This window comes from Corvus moneduloides, chromosome 14 (genome assembly GCF_009650955.1).
Source record: "Corvus moneduloides isolate bCorMon1 chromosome 14, bCorMon1.pri, whole genome shotgun sequence".
NCBI classification, from domain to species: domain Eukaryota; kingdom Metazoa; phylum Chordata; class Aves; order Passeriformes; family Corvidae; genus Corvus; species Corvus moneduloides.
Window position 1 is genome coordinate 4,047,820 of NC_045489.1, and position 20,680 is coordinate 4,068,499.

The following is a 20,680-nucleotide window of genomic DNA, read 5'->3' on the forward strand; positions in this document are numbered from 1 at the left end:
ACTATTTCTGGCAGCAGCGATTTTCCAATTGCAATATTTAGAGCACAGCTCTAATCAGATGTGCACATGTATACACACACACATATGTCAGATGTATCTATCTGCATTACAATAAAGCTGTGATTCTCCTACTCTGTAATACAGAGTATATGAACCTAAAATCACAAGAAGAGACAGCAGTAGAAATATTTGAAAGCTTTCCTGTAAGGATGACAGATGGACAACAGATGCATACCAGAGGTATGCAAGTCAAACCTTCCCCAGCTGAAGAGAAACGCTCAAGTGAGGTTTGTGTCTCTAAGTGCACTGCAGCCCTTCTCCTGTCTGCACAAACTGCCTTTAGTTACCTCAGCACAGGGGATTTTTGCACATTACCATTACATGATGCAATAGAAAGGGTGGAATTGCCCTAAGAAGCAGCAATTCTATGGAAGAGGCAGCTGTCTCCAGGCTGCCAGAGCAGCCAGCACAGAACTGAAGGGTCTGGAATGAACATGGCACAGGACTGAAGGGAGAAAAACTCTACAAGGTGGACTTTCACCAAAATCAGAGAATTTCAATGTTCAAATTGTTCAGACCAAATTTTATCACAGGTGACTGTGGAGTTTCTGTGTGGCTCGAAGAGGCTTCCAAGGGGCATGGGAATATCCCTTGGGGCTCCCTGCCTCGGCTCCCCCAAAGAAGGATTTCACAACTCCTCATGTCTCAGACCTGCAGCCAGAACTCACTCACTGCTCTTTGGGAAGCACTCCAACCATACCTGGAGGTGCTGCACTCACACACAGCCACTGAACAGTGAGGGAAAAGCAGCACCAGATAGATGTCCATAATGTGAACATGGCTTTTCTTTTTCACTTATAGTTCATGTATTTTTTGAAAACACCTGCGATCTTAACAGGTAGGTAAGGACCAGAGGTAAAATATTTCACAAAGGTAAATCATATGTAAAATCCCTTTTGAACTAAGGGTGTTATCCTGGTAGATAAATATCAGTTTTAATACAAGTATCACCTCTAAATATCACCTCAGATAAATACCACGTCTACTTAAAGTTAATTTCTGATCTTGTAAAGTACGGTTCTTACAAAGGTTTTCTACATCAAACAGCAAAACCAACTGAAGTTCTGTAATCCACATTTATCTTAAAGCAGGAAAACAGATAAAAAAATGACTCTGCATTTCACTTATTTTTAATGACAAGCACACAGGTGAGAAGCTGTGGTACATACTGCACCTTGCATTGCTGCACTGTCATGTTGGGTTCCGTTGTGTTCTATTTCCATGTCTGGGATTCCAGCATCTGAAAGATGGGAGACTGAAGATTAATGCATTCCCCTTTGCCCCTCTCTCAGGCATCTTTAGAAAAATATTTATAGCAAACTAGGGTGCTCTCCAAGTTAACATTGGTCTTGCATAAAACATTTGGTCCTCATAGAATTTTCAGTAGTAAATTGTTTCCAAAATGTGCAAACATTACTGGTCTCACAGTGAATTATTTTTAACGTGCTTCACATTTGTCTGACGATCAGATAATAACCAACACGTGGTAATAATATGTCTACAAAATCCTCTTGGAAAATGAGGGCATCTGACACATGAAAAATAAAAGTCAAAATTAAACTGCGATAATATTAAACTACATTGACTCTTGTATATAGCCAAATACCTCCAAATTACAGAGTTGAAGAATACAGCCAGGGCCAGACAACAGTTTTGGGGTGTGTGTATCAGTTTGTGTGAGTGCATGTTACAGATAAGAACTGTGCAAATTGCATTTCAAACCTCAGCTCGGGATGTGTGAGCATGTGTTACCACCCAAACCAAAATTACAGCTGTCATATTATGTGAAATATTTCCAGATCTCTGAGAAGAGCTTTCCAAAGAGGACTGTGCTCTTTTTTTTTTTTTCAAGTTGAGAAGGAGTTTCATGACACTCACTTTGGACCTATTTAATTTCATGTTGGTGATACCTCTGTCTGCACAGTCCTTGGGGTGGGGGCGGGGGCTCCAACACCCCAGGGTGTTACGATAACAGATGCCATGATCCACCTTGTGCCAACAAGGATTAGCATGAAGGGGATGTGATTTGAATCCATGGCACCTCAAATCCTGAAGAAACATCTGCTTCCCTTATCATACAGCACTTAGGAATTGCAGGAAGGAAAAACCCACACCTGAAAGAGAGCTGTGTGCGCAGTTTGGGAGTTTTTCTGTGCAATATGCCTGTTCTGGACTTTCTCAAATAGAGAATAATTGCACTGTTGCTTTCACAGATCCCTTCAGCTGGAGTGTCAGGATCTGTCACAGAGGTGATGCTTTGCTGGCGACCCTGCAGTAACGGAGCTCTGTGTGAAAGCAGGGCAACCCTGCAAAGTACAGTCCTTACAGGAGAGCAATAGCTCAGCAATAAATGTGTAAATGAAATATATGTCGTGTGTGCATATACAGCACTATAAATGTATATATGATCCAAAAAAAGCAGTATTTTCACAGATACAACTTTTTACTTATAAAATTACAAGTGACTGCTATTCTGCAGGGTTTTCCTTACTCAGATTCCTGTTCTGAAGGCAAGTGCAGGGCACTGACCTATCAATCTGAAAAGGTTCTTTCTTTTCAAACCCTTCAGAGTACATGTTGTATATACCAAAAATGACAAAGTCATCTGTAACTAGTAACAGCATCTGTTAAATGAGACAGACTGTCAGAGTTAAATTAAAAATACTCAGAATAGCCCTTCACATTTTGTTGTCATAAAATTGTACCTGCAATTAAATTGTGGATTAAGATGCTAATGAGCTACCTGATTTGCATGCGCAATCAGATTAGCATGTAAATATCAGCTTCTTGCAGGCACTAACATATATATGACTACCTGAGTGTGCCTGCAAATCAAACTGCTGCAGCCAGGCCCACACTAGCAGATGTAAAGGTGTGTTAATCACACTGTTGGCACGCTGGTATCCCTGAATTTGTGGCTTCCAGAACTGCTGGGTGCTCCTGGCTGGTGTGTGAGCAGCAGGTGCTTCCCTGCAGTGGCAGCACCCAGGAGAGTGACCTTACAGCACATCAGGATTTTAGGTTTTTTCTGACATTCATCTCAAGGTGCTGGTTCTGTCCATGGGATCCAGTCTGGGCATTTGTCTCATCCAGTGGACGTGGTGAAGAAGGTTTTTGCTGGCTCTGGCCACCCACTCTCCCCTGGTCACTGTCCCCCATCATGGTGCGACTGCGGCTGCAAATCCACATCTGAATCCCCCCTGGCCACTGCCAGTGCTCCAGGGACGCCAGCCAGTCCCTGCTTCCAGGGTTCTGCAGGGCTATAAACCAGCAGATGAGAGGATGCTTCTGAAAGATGCTGCTCTCATCCTCACAGGGTTTATATCCCTTGGGTGCCCTGATAAATCACGGCTCACAGTCCCGCAGAGCACTGTGGTGGCAGCTCACACACACAGCCTTGCCCTGGCTTTAGGGAACAGTCTGGGCAGCTCTCACAGCTGAGAACTCCACACAAGCCAAATTCATTATTTTTGCTCAGCAGTCAGGCAGTTTTTGCACTCTGCAGTCTCTAGCAGTGCCCAAAGCAGGCAGCACAAATTAACACACCACAGGACACCAGAATGCAGCAGAGACTGAGCGTCACTCTGACTCCTGAGCCTCTGCACAGACTTCAGGTACAGATGCACAGACTAAACCTGAGCTGCAGAACCTGAAATTAATCAAATCTCAACTAGGTTCAGTCTTGAAGATTCAAACCAAAGCTCTAAACTTTGGTCAGAACCATCTTAAGCACAAAAGGCAAATTCTCCCAGTAGCCAGAACTTAATCACTGTTTAGGAGATGAACTGATTTGCTTTTGTTTCACAAGAGTATTTGGGAAATGTTCAAAACCCAGTCAGCTCTGAAAGCTGATACATATTTAACAAACTTAATAGGTCCTGAGGCTGAGCAAACTTCAGCCAAACGGCTTTTAACATGAAGCTCAGCAGTTCTAAAAATGAATCTGCTGGGAGAGAAGAGTTCAGAGAACCTTATAGGAACCAAATTTCACATTGTCTTAGCTGGCACTGTAACAGATTTCTCTGTAATATATTCAGCATTTCTTGTCATCTCTGTGTAAGCTGCTCTGTCTGTTTCTCTAGTTGCAGACTTCTTTATTTTTTTAATTCACGACCCAGAGCACATGGCCTGAAATAGATTTTTCATTATTTCAGGAAAGAATTGTGGGGGTTTATTCTGAAATTTGCTCTGTGCATCATCTGATTTTTTTTTTTTCCTCACTCAATCAACATCATTTTAAGCTGACTGTGAAAGGCCGACTAAGACATTACCATTTAACATCCTGAGACCGTCACCTGATGTGGCCTGTTTAAGCGCCTGTTCCACTTGTTCTCTTCTCTTGGATTCAAATTCCAAAGCTTCCTGCAATTTTCTCTTTGCCTTCTTCTCTTTCTTCAAGCGTTTCTGAATTGTGGCTGAAATGTAAATACAATGTAAGAATGGCTGTTAGGGCACAATTAATAGATGATGGAGGCAGTAAAAAATTAGTTTATTTTTGATATTCAAAGGTGCAGTTCTAGCTTGAGACCCCTGTAACAATAAAGATGTGCATGTGGTGATGACCTGAAAGCCAAACAATTCAGAGGATGCTGCTTATTGGTGAAATTCTCTTTCAAGTCAGGAGCAATCAAATCTGTGAATGATCTGAGGTTTTTGGTGACTTAACTGGGACTCAGGAGGGGCACAGCGGGCTGTCCTACAGGGAGCTGAAGTTTTGTTTTACAGAAATATACAGTCCCACCACACTTGGGTGATGCAACATTTCTGGACACCCACTGCAATTTAACAGCTGCAAATAGTATTTACTGACCCTTCACAACTTGACTGAGAAGTGCCCTTTGGTGGCCCTGAGCGAGATCTGGCACTCCAGACAGTTCCACACACCCAATTTCCATTCGAAAAGCACAGGAAGACAGGACTTGGCACCTACACTTTTGGTCTTATCTCGTTTTATCTTCCTGATTTCACGGATGTAATCTAGAAGTAGCTTTTGGCACATGAAGTGCTGTTCCTTTCCTTCAGATGAAGATCTGAATTTTAAAAAGAATACTGCCTCCTTCGGAACGGCACAGCGAGAAATTCAGATTTACCAATTTAATTGCCTATTACTATCAAAAGCTTCTAACCAGTCATGGTTTTGTCTCAGAATGACCCATTTGGGGTGTGCTACTGTACCTCACTCTCCTGATGCTAAAAAATATATAGGGTTATCTGCTTCAGATCTTGCACTTGGGCAGACAATTTCTCACAGCTCTATTTTGTTGGGCTGAAGTTCTTCACAAGAGAAACTGAGCAGCACTGAAGCTGTAGAAATGTGGGCTAGAGAAGTAATGACAAAAATCACCTAAATACCCAGATTACAGCCATATCTTTCTCACAGTAAGACAGATTCTCAATGCTTGGAGGGTAACAGCAAAAACAAAAAGAAATTAAAGCTGTCAAATGAAGAAATCGGGCTGGGAATACCTGGGCACAGTGGTGCTAGTACACCTGTAAGCCATGGAACTGCACCAGCTTCCCTCCTCAGAACCTGCCAAAGCTCTCTGAGGCCAGCTGCCCTCCAGGTAATAATCCTTCAGCCACTGTTCTGCTTATAGAAATGTGTGCTTCGTTCTGGTTTTGTGAAATTTACATCTTTCATTACCAGTGCTGCTCCACTGCTGCACTACACTGGAGTATGGATGTCAGCTAACCCTGAGTCCTCGACAGCTCCAGCTGGAAATGCCAAAGGGTTACACATTTAATAGATACCTAAACTCCATTTTCATTCACTCACCTCTGCTTTGCAGCTCAGCTGTGAGTTGCCTTTCCAAGCTCTCTCGTAGTTCTCGCTCTCTACAAAGCTCCATCTTTAGCTCTTTCTTTTCCTGCTGTATCTGCTTTTCCTGGACTCTTGCATTGTCCACAGCCACTTTCAGCAGGCCCTAAAACACACATAAATGCAAGATCTGAAAACACCATTCTCTTTCAGAAGTGGCAAAATTCATCCATTTGTTTCTTTTACACCCTCTAGGAAAACAGAAAGATTAGAAGCAGGAACCTACAGACCTGGAGCACAACTGGGCATTGGAAGTAGCCAATGGTGTAGGAAAATGAGGAATTTTGTGGCATGGGATGATTCAGTACAGCTTTGGCTAATTCATCCTGCTGCTGTGGTTTGTTACACACACAGTGCCATGTCTCTGCTGACCTCAGGAACTGCAGAGAGAAACACTGCAGCAATAATGAGAATGGTGCATTTCAATATGACCATTACTGCCAATTATTAAGTCAAATATACAATGTATGAAACCCTTCCAGGACTGCTGAGACTAGAGAGAGAAGAAACCTAAGCATGACATTAAATAAAAGAGATGAGAAACTGCAGATACATAATAGTTTCTGAAACTTTTTTAAGAGTGAAAAAGAAACATGTTATCTATCATGACATAACCTGGCCCTGTAGAGAAGAATTTACCTGAATGTTGGTTAATAGTGTTTCTACTGATGAAAGACCATCAGCAAAAAGAAATGGCGCCGGAAATCCAGGAGGCAAGGCCTGTCCAGCCAGTTGGACTTTATCTAAGGTTGGTTTCATTATTGGAATGGCAATTTGGACCTCTTCTGTAAAGATAGGTTTAAAAGCGACATCAGAAAGCATTGGAAATATAGGTGACTGTAATTTCTAGAAACTAGCATTTTGTTTATCTGGAAGTCAAAATACAAGTGAGTTAGTAAAATCAACATTGTTTCAGTCTTTGGGCAGCTGGGACTGTTGCCAAGGTAAGTTTGCAAAATAGTACAGAACAATAATCAATACACTGAGACTATAACACAGCTGTAATGGAATACAGACTATTATACTTCAAATTCTACAGAATTATACTACAGAATTATAACAGTATTACGCAGTTCATTAAACCTGAATGACCTGTCTTCACTCTATCATGTTTGCCATTCTGTGATGTGCGTTTTTTGTTGCTATAACCTTGGCAAAATTCTAATCAAGGAATGTATCCCATCTCTTTACTCCTTTACCTTTCCCCTTCCCGTGCTCAGCAGTAAATAATCTCCACTGAGCCACCCATCCCCTCCCGGCTCTGCCAGCACTGCACGGAACTGGAGCATCCCCTCCAGAGAGCAAACTGGGGCCTGGCAGCTGCCCCTTCACTCCTTCTTTCAAATACATTGTGTGGTTATAGATCAAGCTGTGCACAGACGGCAGAAATGTGTACCCAGAAAGGAACAATGTTAGTAACTGGTTTTTTCAAGAATCCCTTCAATTTGGTGAGGAATCAGTACTATCACCAATGAACTCCCATTTTTGAATAGAATAATTTAAGCAGATTTTAGGACAGTAGATGTATTCCTTCTCTCAGATCCCTGTGAGTACTTCTTCCCACGTATTCATTTTAATTGCTGAAAACTACACAATTAAAATCTAGCTGTCTCTAAAGCCAAATTCGGTACATTTCTTTTACTCTGAAATGCTAAAAAAATACTTCTGTGCAGTATTTCATGAAAATCCAGTCTATACATATATATCTCATGATCCTGCACTTGCAGAAATCATGATGAGTATCTCCTTTTTAGTGAAGCCTGTGATCCCTGCCTTGGCCATGAGCTCCTGATGCCAGTGCTCACTCAGGGAAGCTGCACAGCCAGCCCCCAGAGTTTCATCTGTCAAGTGCCTTGGTCATATTAAAGCCTGGATTTACAATTAGACCACACCATATTCCAAAGGTCTCCTTCTCCCACTCCTGTTTTTAAGGAATAAACAACTTAAAAATAATCTGACAACTAATTAACCCAGGGTAGCTCCACAGCAGCACTATTTTCTGGTGTAACACACTCCAGAAGCCTCCATCGAGCTGCACTTCTTGCCATGTGTCTGAAACATCCACCTAACAACAAACCAGGAGCATTAGCAGCTTTCAAGTATTCTTTGAAATCTCTGGTTTGGGAGTATTTTGTCTTTGCTCTGTGAGTTCATTAAATGGAGCATCTTCCTAATGATTTTTCAGGACTCATAACAAAAGCCAGTAACCTCTACACGTCCTCAGAGCCAGCATCTTAGATGGAATTTAAGTGATCCATTTAAAAAATCCCAGCTCGGGTAACAAACTCAGACCACGAAGTTTGTGCTGATTCAGACACACCATTTCTCATATTTAAATATATCAGCGGCAGAGTTTTTAAAATAACCTGATTAGTTGTCACACATGATGCTGCACAGAAATAACAGCTAAGCCAGAGAGTCACAAAAGACTAAACAGAAGTGGCATTTGAAGAAGAAAGCAATACATGAAGTATGCATAACAAAACTGGAGCTGCTCTAACACCTCTAGAAATCTCTGCTATTTGGAGATGAAAGTAATAACATTAAATTGGCCGAAAGGAAAATTACTATTGACTGTGAAGACAGGTTGCATGGTCTATGGTTTGTAATGCTACTGTACAGCAGATTGAAGTTTCAAAATAGTATTACTCTTCTTTAAAGAGATAGACACAGCTAAATTAGGTGCTGCTTGCTGCAGTGAGGATCAAATGCAAAAAGAATCGTATTTCATCAGACCTAGTCAACACCAGGAAAATAAATAGAAATATAAGAGGTATGCAGGCAATGATTCATTTTGATAATCTGGCCCAAGAGAGACACATAGAGACAGCACACAGATCTAAGCTTCTACCAAAAGACAAATAGGACACAGAGGGTGGGAATTGGGATGACAGTGTAGCAGAGGTCACATCGATTTTCAGCAGCAGTTTTCACACAGATGAGATAACCCTGGACTCTATTTGGCCCATTGTTCATATCCTACCTGTCCCAGAAGCAATAAATTTCCAAGTCCCAGAAAAAGGGCAGTAAAGAAGAAGGATTCTACTTATGACTTCTTATGATTAAGTTTTTGTGCTAACCAAACATGCTTTGCAGACCAAGGTCACATTGCATGTTAAAGTCTGTAATAGCTGAAACTAGAAGCAGCATATTATGTTTTAGCGTATATGGGTGGAAACTGTCAAACCATTCATCATTTTTTTTTCTGATTGAAATCACACTCTGCAAAGATGAATGATAAATGCATTAGAAATCTATTTCAATCTTGTAATAGGTGTTCACATCTGAACGGTGTCTACATCTTGCCCATACTCTGAGTAAGTGCACAGTTAGGCAGAAATTTATTAGCTAGACTTGAGGAATCATAATTGGTAAAGCAATTAAAAATGGCATGTGCTGGAAGCATTTCTTGTGGACTATATCAAATGCACCTCTTTAATGGAAAAAAAATAGTGTTGATTTAAGGATTTTGATTTTAAACACCACTAAAAATATAAATGCTAAAAGCTGCACTCACATATACAATACAACAGAATAAGCAAGAAATAAAGCCAAGACAGCTCCAGTCTGAGCAAGGACACAAACAACCTTTCTGATTATTGAAGCAAAGTGGGAACTACTTTTATCGAGCCTGTTTGTTAAACCTGCCATGCTTTATAAAAGCATTCAGGAATCCATTTAGAGTGCAGTCTTTTTATTTTAATTTCTAGCTGACATCCAGATGAATAGATGAAAGCAAGAATTATATTGCAGAGCAAAGAAATACACAGTAAACACTAACAGTGAATGGAGTATCATCCTGGGAAAGCACACAGAAATCTGCTAGGAAGTTTCTTGCTCTTAATTCAATATGCTTAAGTATTTCATCTTCTGTCTTCTGCTTAAATTGCAGGAACAGGGATTGGCAAATGAAGCATCAACCTCCAGACTGAACACAGCGCTGGGAACAGGGGGATGTGAATTGCTCCCTGCACGGCCCAAACCAACAGGCACTTTTATTTGCCAGCTGGTTTATTTTCTTTCAGAAGGCATGTTTTTAAACCCATCAGTCACATCCCTGATCCACTTGACACACCACATTCCCTCTCAAAACAAGGGAGAAAAATTAAAGGTACAATTTACACTGGTTAGACCACCAAGTTATTTCTTCCCATGTCCTTAAAAACTATCTACCTGGAGCTGTGTGAGCACTGTTCACCTCCAACCACTCATAGAATGTAACTCATGCATTAAATAAATACGTGGCATATGGAGGAGAGAGAAACAATTTATACAGAATTTACAGTTATTAACCTGTTAGTTACTAACCAAGACATTTGATCTCAGAAACCCTTCAGCCAGGGATAAGAAGATGGTTTTGGACACAGATGGTAGCTGGATCACTCCTTTCCCCTGCCTGTGGCATAAAATTCAGAAACCCAAGGACTGAAGTGGTTTATTACAATTATAATTCTTTGAGTTTCATACCTGAGTGATGGGGATTACATTTAATGGCCCATAGTTACAGAACAGGCTGGATACTCTAATGAACCTTTGACTTTTAATAAAATAAAGCAGAGGATCTGCAACATCAGCTGGGTTGTCTGTGTGACTCATCCCTGAAAGTAACATTTGTATTTGAAATAGCATCATTTGCCCAAAGATCTGACAGAATCATCCAAACTGATGTATCTTCATAGTGGCAAGAGGATCCCTGACTTCCAGCTCTACATCTACTTCACAGGAGGGGTACGTGGTGTCCAAATGTGGGTATTTTACAGAATTAGGGCCAAAATTCTAATTTTTGACTGCAAAATCAGTTTTCTGAAAAAATGAGACTTCTTATTATAATTTTACATCTTGGCAACTTCCGTATTGCTTAACTAAAAATGAGGTTGGTTTTTTTTCTTTTACAGCAAAGTAAGTATGAAAACCTGTAATCTGAAGCATTGTTTATTTCAAATATCTTGTGTTTCTAATTCTGCAAGGACAGGGTTACCTGCCTTCTGTGTCTTAATAAATTCCAAAATCCTCCGTAACCCTCTGCCTTTTTTTCCCCTCACTCACTGTTGCTCTGCCAGGAGCTGAGACTCCTGATCATCAGTGAGAAAAGAGATGTCTCCTGTAAACCAGGCACCAATCAGACTTAGAAATTTACTGCTTTAACCTTGTGATTCAGGTGCCAGATTTAAAGTCACTGCTGTTTTTCTTAATTACAGCCCCTGAATGAACAGGGTCAATGAATGCAATTGAGGAGTAGCTGATTAATCCAGTGCAGTACCTTTAAATCAGATTTCATTTTGTTTTCCGGTGACTGATACAGGCATTGTTCACTACTGAGCTTTGCCATGAGAAAATTTCACTTTGAGAACACTGTCTAACAATTATAGATACATTTCCTACATTTCCACACTGCCTTAAAAGCTTCTAGAAACAACCAGAGAACACTACCATCAACTAGGCTCCACTTATCTGTGTCCAGGCAGGTTCTCACCTGTGTGCTCTGAAATCACTCGATTTTATCCTGAACAAGTGTGTAATAAAACTTTTCCACTGTTTACAACACAGCAGGAAAATGCAGGCCATAGAGTCATGGAATTGTTGAGGTTGGGAAAGAGCTGGACAATCATGGAGTCCAGCTGCTCCCCCTGCACTGCCAAGGCCACCACTGACCATGTCTCCAAGTGCCACACGCACACGGCTTTGGAATCCCTCCAGGGATGGGGACTCCACCACTGCCCTGGGCAGCTGTGACAGGACTGGACAGCCCTTTCCATGAAGGAATTTTTCCCAGTATCCAACCTAAACCTCCCCTGGCACAGCTCGTGGCCGTTCCCTCTCATCCTGTCCCTGTTCCCTGGGAGCAGAGCCCGATCCCCCTGGCTGCCCCCTCCTGTCAGGGACTTGTGCAGAGCCACAAGGTCCCCCCTGAGCCTCCTTTGCTCCAGGCTGAGCCCCTTTCCCAGCTCCCTCAGCCGCTCCTGGGGCTCCAGCCCCAGCTCCTTTCCCTTCCTTGGACACGCTCCAGCCCCTCAATGTCCTTCTTGTCCTGAGGGTCCCAGAGCTGTCCCCAGGACTGGAGGTGCCCCAGCAGTGCCAGCACAGGTGATGGGCACTGCCCTGATCCCACTGGACACACCATTCCTGCTCTCAGGAATGACCAGGGTGTGTCCTCCCAAAGGACATCACAGAGCTGCCACTTGGGGTTTGAATAGGAGGAGGTGGCAAAAAGCAGAGAAATGAAGATTTCGCTAGAAAAGGCTGAAATTACAGTTTACAAACTGCCTTTATCTGTGCACTCTTTATCAAGAGGGGCATGATTATACAGCTTTGACATTTTCATCAGTGTACTCTCATTAATAACACAGAAAATTATATCTATTTATAACTGCAACATATTTACAATATACTCTGATGTTCACATGCCACTGGCAGTAAAAACACCTGAAAATATTTTATTAATTCAAGCCTTAAAAACAAAGACCTGCGTTAGATGAGATACTTGGTTTGCAATAATAAAAAATGGAATTAAAAAGTGCAGCAATTCACTGGCTCAACATCAGAACTAGAGAGTTTCACTGCATGTAACTTCAATCTAAAGTTCAGTATTAAGAAAATATACAGATCAAGAAAAACAAATACAGCTATGTCACCTGGCTAAATTCTGTTTATTAAGGAGAAGCCTAAGTACTCCCACTAAGGCTCCTAATAAATATATAAAGAGCCTTCAAAAGGCTGTTTTTTATATTCAGAATTATTTACAATTTGTAGTTTGTCCATGTTATTATTATCCCAGCTTTCTCCTACGAGCTGCTCCTCAGGCAGGTTTTGGTAATTTCGATTCCAAAATATTTTAAGTTGTTCTGTGCTTCAAGCTGCTTCTTAATCTAGAGGGAAGCTTAAATACTATTGATCTGCATTTTCCATATGGCAATTTGAAGTAACTATTGTGTTCAGGCAGTAACAGTACCTTGTCACTCCTCAGTACGATGAGGAGGATTATTTCTACTGACAACAGAGAGAAGGGAAAATGTGAACTGTTCAATAAAAGGTTAGTAGTAAAATTACTGTGGCATGGAAGAGAGGAGGAAAATTAAACAAAATAAACAAAATCCTCCTATGGTCATTATCAGGTTATAAAATTTTTCTCAGCTAACTCTCCTATTAACATTCACAAAGGTTTTTTTCCATGGTGATTTTTAAGCATCACTGTAGTCTGACTATTCCTCCACTGAGATTTTAAAGTGTCAGATGAGGATGGGTAGGAGAAACTTGCCAAGAAAAAAAAAAGATTCTTCAATTTTCTTCGCGGATTCAGCTTTTCCCTATTAATGTTGAGATTATTTCTTCAACTATTTTGTTGCAAATATTTATGACTCCATATGGAACAACAGATGTTGAAGAGAAGGGATAGCAGAAAAGACTTCATTTTCAGCAATTACCCTGCTACTTGTTGTCATACTGTAGGTGTTCTTAGTGCATCTATTTTACATACCACCCTGTCCTTTCACACACTGCAAAAATGTCAGTTTGGATAATTAATGTAATAACTGTAGTCCAAATCATTTCCACAATGAAAAAAATATATAAATAGGACAACAGGAGGAAGAAATCAAGAAGGCAAAGGGAAGAGAGGAATTGCTTTAGCAGTTCTGCTGGAATATCTGATCAGGAATCAGTTTGCAAAGCTACATTAGGTCCTTAATACAAAATCTCTCCCTTTGGGACAGATTCCAGTGACTGTCACCAAGAGAAATCATACCAAGAAACAGGAAAACAAAGCTATGCAGGAAGCAGGATAATCTTGTAGGATCATATACAGCCAACAGCATGAAGAGATTACAGTTATGTATTGATTTATGCTAACATAGCAATTATGACACACAAGATACTTAACCTCTTAATATATTTTAAAATAGTATCAAACTAATATCAATATTATTACTATTGAGTTCAATTTCTTCAAGTACACATATAACTGGCAGTTAAGCCTTTCAAATGTTTGAAACAGAAGGAATACTCCATTTCCTGGATATTCCTGGATAATTATTCTTGCTTTATTAAGGTTTATTTTACAGCTGTGTAAAATAGGTTATAAAGGACAATTCTGCTATTATGCCTACCCCTGCTTAGGCTTAATAAATATTATATTCCACACCATCCATTAAAGCCAAGCAGTGGAGAAAATAGGAGTGGTAGTAATCTCCTCCACAGATGTAAAATACCTTTAATAAAATAAGGGTGTATAACAGTCAGGAACAAATTACTGAGGTCTGCTTTAATAAAATAGTACCCTTAAAGCAGTATTACTCTTAAGGTACTGACATTCCCACTGGTGATGCAGTGTATCCTTTCAGAGCAGCGCAGCTTGTTAAAATGGCAAGATATCTTTTTGCAATAGAGTGTTTGTGTCCAGGCAGATACAAGGTTTGTATAGAATGCATCCAGGGAGCCATAAAACTGGTGGGAAACATATTTCTCCGTGGTATTTTAGTACTTCGAAAAATTCAATCACTGGGAAAAAATGTTTTGCTGTAAACATCTGAAGAGCATTATAAAAGCAATGGCTTCCCACAGCACCTGCTTAAATAATTTTAAGAGGGAGTGAGTACGTCTTTGCTCGTCTTCTAAAACTTGTAGAAAGCTTCTCCTATTAATTTCCCTGGTGCTGTCAGGCCAGGGCACTTTTAATCAGAAATAATTATGAGTGCAATTGGGGAATGTTCAGTGGCAGGGTTTTTTGCACTGCAGAAATAAGACAACTTTCAAAACTGATCGTTAGGAGAAATATGATTAACGGGAAAATATACCCAGAGAGATGAGCACCTGAAAGGTTTGCTTCTGAATGAATTATGAATTCCTCAGATGTCAATAAAGAAGGACTCTGCTTATATATCCCAGTGTTTGAATTCAGTTCAGTTACACATTGATTTTATAAACCCTGATTAAGCATGAGAAATCCATCCCTTTTTAGGTCACCTGTTTTAAATCTGACTTTTCCCCAGAAACCTTTAACCTTGCCCCAGCTCCTGATCCATCCCACAAAGCCCAGAGCACATCCCTGATCCCTCCTGTGAGCCCATCTCCACTCCCCAGTGCCACCAGTTAGTGCCAGTATCTCCTCCGGGACTACAGGTCACAGAGCTGAACCCTGACACAACCAACTCTCTCTTGGGCTAAGAAACAGCCAGAATTTGGCTCATCTCCGTCCTCCTCCCCTGGTGAGCTAGGAGGGCAAGCAAAAGCCCCTCTGGCAGCAATGCAGCCCTGGTGTGTGGCTGTGACACCACAGTGACAGAGTGACCAGACTCACGGATATTCCAGCAGCAATCCGTGTGGAGCTGCCTGTCCATGGCAACTCCTCACCACCAAACAATTACATGATGCTCTGGGGAAAGACAAGTTTTCCTAGCATACAGCCAATTTATCAACAGGAAAACCTCTTCCTGACCCAAATGGCAGCTGTGATCAGGGTATAAATGGAAGCTAAGCACCAAGTACTCCACATCCACTACTCTGCAGCCTAATAACTGGGAAGTCTGCTGCTGTCACTTGTCCTGAGCACTCTTAAAGGATCAAATATTGGGGAGAGGAAAGGAAGAGGAGAACTTTCTGCAGAAGGCAGCAGCTATCTGACATTAATCTGCTGTGTTCCTCCCTGAGATGAGCCCGAGCTGCTGGGGAGGTGGATGCTGTGCTGCCAGGGATGCTGTGCTGCCACGTGCTCCAAGCTCCTCAGCCTCACAGCCGTGGCACCTCTGCAGTGACCACCTTCTTCACAGCGACCCCCGGCACATACCTAAGACAAAACAACACTTGTAAACAATGAGTGAACTATTTCACTCCAGGGTTCCAGGGTCTGCTTCCCTCTAACTGGTCACCAGTACAGTGCAGGATTACAACTTCCCAGGTGCTCAGCAGTTTCTCTCTACTCCTCTTTGCCCAAGCAGCTGTGCCACCAGCCTGGAACAGCAAAATTCATAAAGCCATGCTCTGCTATGAAGTGCACATAGCAGAGTGTGGCAGTAGAGTCCTGATGCTTGGGCTAATTGCATTAAAAACAATGTCACACCTGCTGAAGGAAAGGGCACAAAAGCTGGAGAACTGAGCAATGAGGATTTTTCCCCTCACAGCCATGTGTAGGTACAATTCCCTTCTTCTGGTGGTTTGGCATTGCAATCCCATCACTAGGAAAACTTTAGGAAACTATGTGAACCTTTTGCTTCCGAATCACTATAACTTACATAGTAGGGCAAGACAAACAAAAATGCCAGTGGTGTCATCACTACTTACTACATCACTACATTTACTAAATAAAACCTACTAAAGATTTTTGGATAAATCCCTTGGAGTTACATGCCTCTCTAAAACTAAAACAAGACACAAAGCAAAACAATTTACACAGGAACCTAGAATCTGCATGCACAGGTTTCAAACTAGCCTTGGATTTGGTTGGTGGCTGAAAAATCCAACTTTATGGACCTGACACTTTCTGTGGCTTCTGGATTTGGCAGCTGATGCCTCGGGAGACGGTTGAGGGGCCACAGAGAGCTCTGCCACTGGCTCCCAAGGAAAAGTGGAGGGGAGGAAAACAGCACCTTCTTAAGCACCCTCCCACTGCAAATACAGAAGGTGAAAAACCAACCCTGACCAAAACCAGAAATACCTTGCCCATATTCAGTTAAAAAAAAGCAAGCAACTAAAAAGTATCAAACAATTTTTCTTCCAAAAGACAGGAATGAGGCTCTGCACTCCATCAGTGTATCTGTCCTTCCAGTGGGATTCCCAACAGGCCAGACAGGAGCATGGACTTACTGCTCTAAGCCATATTATAAACTCTATAAGCATAAAACCCTTTACAAATGTTTAGGTTTTGATTACTGCTCCTGTGACGTACGGCTTTTAGCAAGCAAAGCATTTTCCTTTCCCAACTGCCTCACTCTCTTTGCAGGGCACATTATATTTTCACTTTGGCTTATTCTACCTCCTCACTTTGAAACCCTGCATTACTTGAGAGAGTGGCTGACATCCCCATTCATGATAGTGCACAAAATGAAGCTTAATGAATCCCCAAAGCAATGTACTTCACGTGCTAAAATCAATGTACATTGCCTGCTACAGTGTCTCCCTGTGAAATGGAGGCATTTGCTCAGAAATTTCTATCTCAACAGGGTCTTTTCTCTTTTTGTAGCATTTAACTGCCTTTTGTCTGCTCTTGTCTCCCTCCAGTGTTGCTCAGATGGCAATCTTTTATTCCTTGTGCAAACTCATTTGGAAAATGCTGGATGGGCTACAGCTGTGTACTGCTATGTAAGGTCTAATCCATGTCAAGCAGTGCTTTATACACACTGAATAAACACAATGAAGCAATGTTTTAATTGATTATTAAAAAGGCAGGGTTCTGGGCTGAAAGCAGTATTTTAAATCAGATTTAATCAGCTAGTTTTGTACAATTCTGAAAGGTAGTGATGCTGCACACACTGCCACTCGAGCCCTGGGGTTCTCAGAGAGGTGACTGCAACCCAAGAGGACAGAGCTGGGGATGGAGCTATTTCTGGGTGGTTTGTGCAAACTTCCAAGTCTGTGGCTGATGAAAAACAAGCAGTGGATCAAAATATTAATGAACACAAACCTTACCTGGGAAGGTGTTTACCCACATAGCTTCCAGGAAAATAAACCACACGTTTTTCCCGAGTCAATCCAGGTGCTGGGGAGCCTTTGCAGCTCAGTCTCGAACAGTAAATTCTGCTCTGCCTTTTACGAGCAGAGAGTCTGGATTTACACTCTCTAATAGTAAATACTGACTTCAAACCAACCTGCATTGCATCAGACAAAGGTATCCAAGTTGGATGTGCAGTCCAGAGCTGTAAAAAGTCTCTTTATATGATTTGTTTAAACCAACAACTATCAGATCGTGCAACTAAAATTTTTTTGAACTCAGAATGTCAGAAATAGTAATAACAGTGAAAACTGAAGATAAGTAATTGGTAATCAAAATACTCATGCCTCTGACCCTCCACAGGACACTACACATGGGGAGGATTTAAGGATTTTGAAAGGATTTATTTGAAAGGATTTTAAGGATTATTTGAAAGTTTGGGCAATGATTAGTCTGAAATGACATCTAAAATCTAAAGTCTTCCTTATCTCAGTAAAATTTCTCCACTGACTCTACTTCTCCGTGGCACCCCAGGAATCTGTGTAAAAAAAAAAAGCATTGTAAAGCAACTAAGTTTTTCTTTCCTTTTTCCTTCCAACAAAACTACCCACGTTGTCCTGAAATTCAGGTAGGAAAAACTGGTAATGCTTATTAGGTGGCAGCGTGAAAAGTCTTCATTAGCTTGAAGTACATGAATTATGAATCAAATGAGAAATAAGCAGAGAGCACCTGAAAATGGCAAACTGCTATAATTACAAATGATGTCTTGTGCATGACTTTGTCTCAAGAATTGTTACAGGATGCTGTGCAAAAAAACCAACATTTATATCTACAGTCCAGAATAATATGGTCTATTACAATGAGGTACTTTGGAGCAGAAATAACATTTTTTATGCTTCACCTTGTTTCTGTTCTAGACACTGAATCTATATTTTGTTTTATTTTTTAAAAAGGATGAATTTGCTTTCGAGAACTGACAGCTTATATGAATATTTTAGCATTGCTTGCAAGTAACAGGAAAAAAACCATGGCATAAAACTCAAGCCCCAAGTTCCCCAGAATGCCTACTGAGAATAAATTTTATGTTTATTTGTATTTCATTTTCCTTGAACAACTGCCTTTCCCTTGGGTATTTATTAAAACCATAAAAAGAATGAGCCAAATTCACTTCTCAATAACATCCATTCAGCATTGTTGGAGCTTGCAAAATTGCACTAGACCAGCCAAGGGGAAAATTTCCCTCACTGTTTAGTAAATATATATAATTTTTTTTTTCTGGTTGAGAAGATGTATTGTTTAAATTCTCTGCCTGCCCCTGCTTATCAAAGGAGAGAAAGCAGCTGTTTGGTTATAATTTGTGACCTCACACAGGAGTAATGTGATGTATGTGCTGGGCTGTGGGTTACTCGGGGCAGTCCTACACCAGGCAATTCCCACTGGATGTGCTGAGGATTCGAGCACAGTTCCCATCGACTCCACTACACAAAGCAATAGTTACATTTTCTTCTGTGCTATTTGCCTGAATATTCCCATAAATAATCTTATCTGACCTACATTCTAAACCCCTCAGATTGAGGCAGCGTTAGTAGGGGAATGGTTTAAAGAGAATGTGGCTACTGGGAAGGTCTGTGCTCAGTGCGAGGCTGCAGGACCACTTTTATAGGGCATGGCAGGCACATCCACTTCTGCAGGAGGTGAGTCAGGGAAATCCACAGAAAACAAGAGAACAGAAAGTGATGCTTGGACTGTGACCACAACAGAGCTGGTTCATGATGCAATCAAGGTGTCCCCATGTGTCCCTCCCACCTCCTGCCCACCAGGCCAGGCTGGGATCACTCTTCTGTGCAGACATCTTAAAGCTTACCTGATCCATTAAACCCCAATTCCCATTATATAAGATCACTTCTCCCACCATCAGCATGGGTTTTGTACTGTTTGATCTCATCTTTTTTAACCAGAGCTTGCAGGAAAGGTCATTAAGACACAGAAACTGTGACTCCTAAACAGAGCACATGGCCAAGAGCAGGGTTAGTGCTTCTTGTCCATTGCTACCCACGAAATTCCAGTTTACATCTCTGCGAGGAGAAAAATGATGTCTTTAAGATCTAAGCCAATGTTTTCAGGAGCCTCGTGGACTGTCTTTACTGCCAGCATAAGAACCCCCCTAGCAGCGAGTAATGTGACCATTGCCCTTGGCAGCACCATTAAACTGGGCAGTGAACTACTTCAAATAGCTGCGAGTGTTAAACATTAGTTCTGCCTTAAGTAGGTTGATTTTAACAGTCAAATGTGCACCGCAGTCTACGTGAACATTAAAAGCACCTTTCAAACTTAATTTTACAGAAATGTTAACGACCAGAACAAACCATTGAAGGCAAAGAAGAAAAGTAATTATTTCAATAGATGAAAGGAAACAGTAAATTAACACTCTTGTTTTAAAAGGGGGCTCAGTAACTTATCTGCTTTAAGGAAATACCATTAACTGGAGGTACCATGGATATTTCACTTAATATGTTTATGGTTTGGGGTTTCTTTTCTCTCCTGACCTTTAAAAATGAGGTCTGCTGAGAAAGGAGAGCCGTAAATCTTTAATTGAAGTACAACAAGTTCCAGAAACTGCTTTATCAAAATCATAGCAAGGGAATTGGTTCCTAAATATCAACATTATGTGTCATGTACACACACATCAAAGCCATCAACAGCAACAACCTTTATGGCCACAGAGGCCTCTAAATTCTAAAGAAAGGAGGAAGACAGAACCAGAATGACTCAGAAATATTCCTAACATACCACCAGTGCCTACGTACATTAAAAAAACCTAGGGACAGCTATACTAATCCTATTATTACATTAAAAAATATCCAGGGAGAAATTTGTCATAGTTTAGAAAATGTTAAGCTGCTTGTTATAAATACAAAACACACCAGTTTTTGTGCATGAGCTGTTATCCAGTGTAATTTTGAAAACTGTTTAAAAACAGTCACTGGCTTGTAAGCAAGACTTTCTTACCATATGTGTTGCAATATGGAAGCAGATTGTGGACATTTCCAAAGGAATTTCATATATATATTTAAAAATGTTTACAGCAAAATTTAGGTGATCATTAGGGGTTTTTTTGTGGACATGCATTTTCCACACAATGAAAAACCATACTATTTTAAATG

At 41.0% G+C, this 20,680-nt stretch overlaps 1 protein-coding gene across 4 annotated transcripts in view; it reads right to left on the bottom strand.

Moving 5' to 3' along the window:
• The window catches only part of DACH2 (dachshund family transcription factor 2), a 250,069-nt gene that overhangs the window by 7,807 nt on the left and 221,582 nt on the right, over positions 1-20,680 (bottom strand). For 3 of the 4 annotated variants that reach the window (XM_032124106.1, XM_032124109.1, XM_032124110.1), the window contains exons 8-11: positions 6,518-6,663; positions 5,837-5,984; positions 4,332-4,475; positions 1,235-1,300 (exon numbers count right to left, since the gene is read on the bottom strand). In XM_032124106.1, coding sequence (XP_031979997.1) covers positions 1,235-1,300; positions 4,332-4,475; positions 5,837-5,984; positions 6,518-6,663 — 504 coding nt within the window. The remainder of the gene's footprint in view (positions 1-1,234; positions 1,301-4,331; positions 4,476-5,836; positions 5,985-6,517; positions 6,664-20,680) is intronic. The other variant, XM_032124108.1, reaches the window with a different exon arrangement.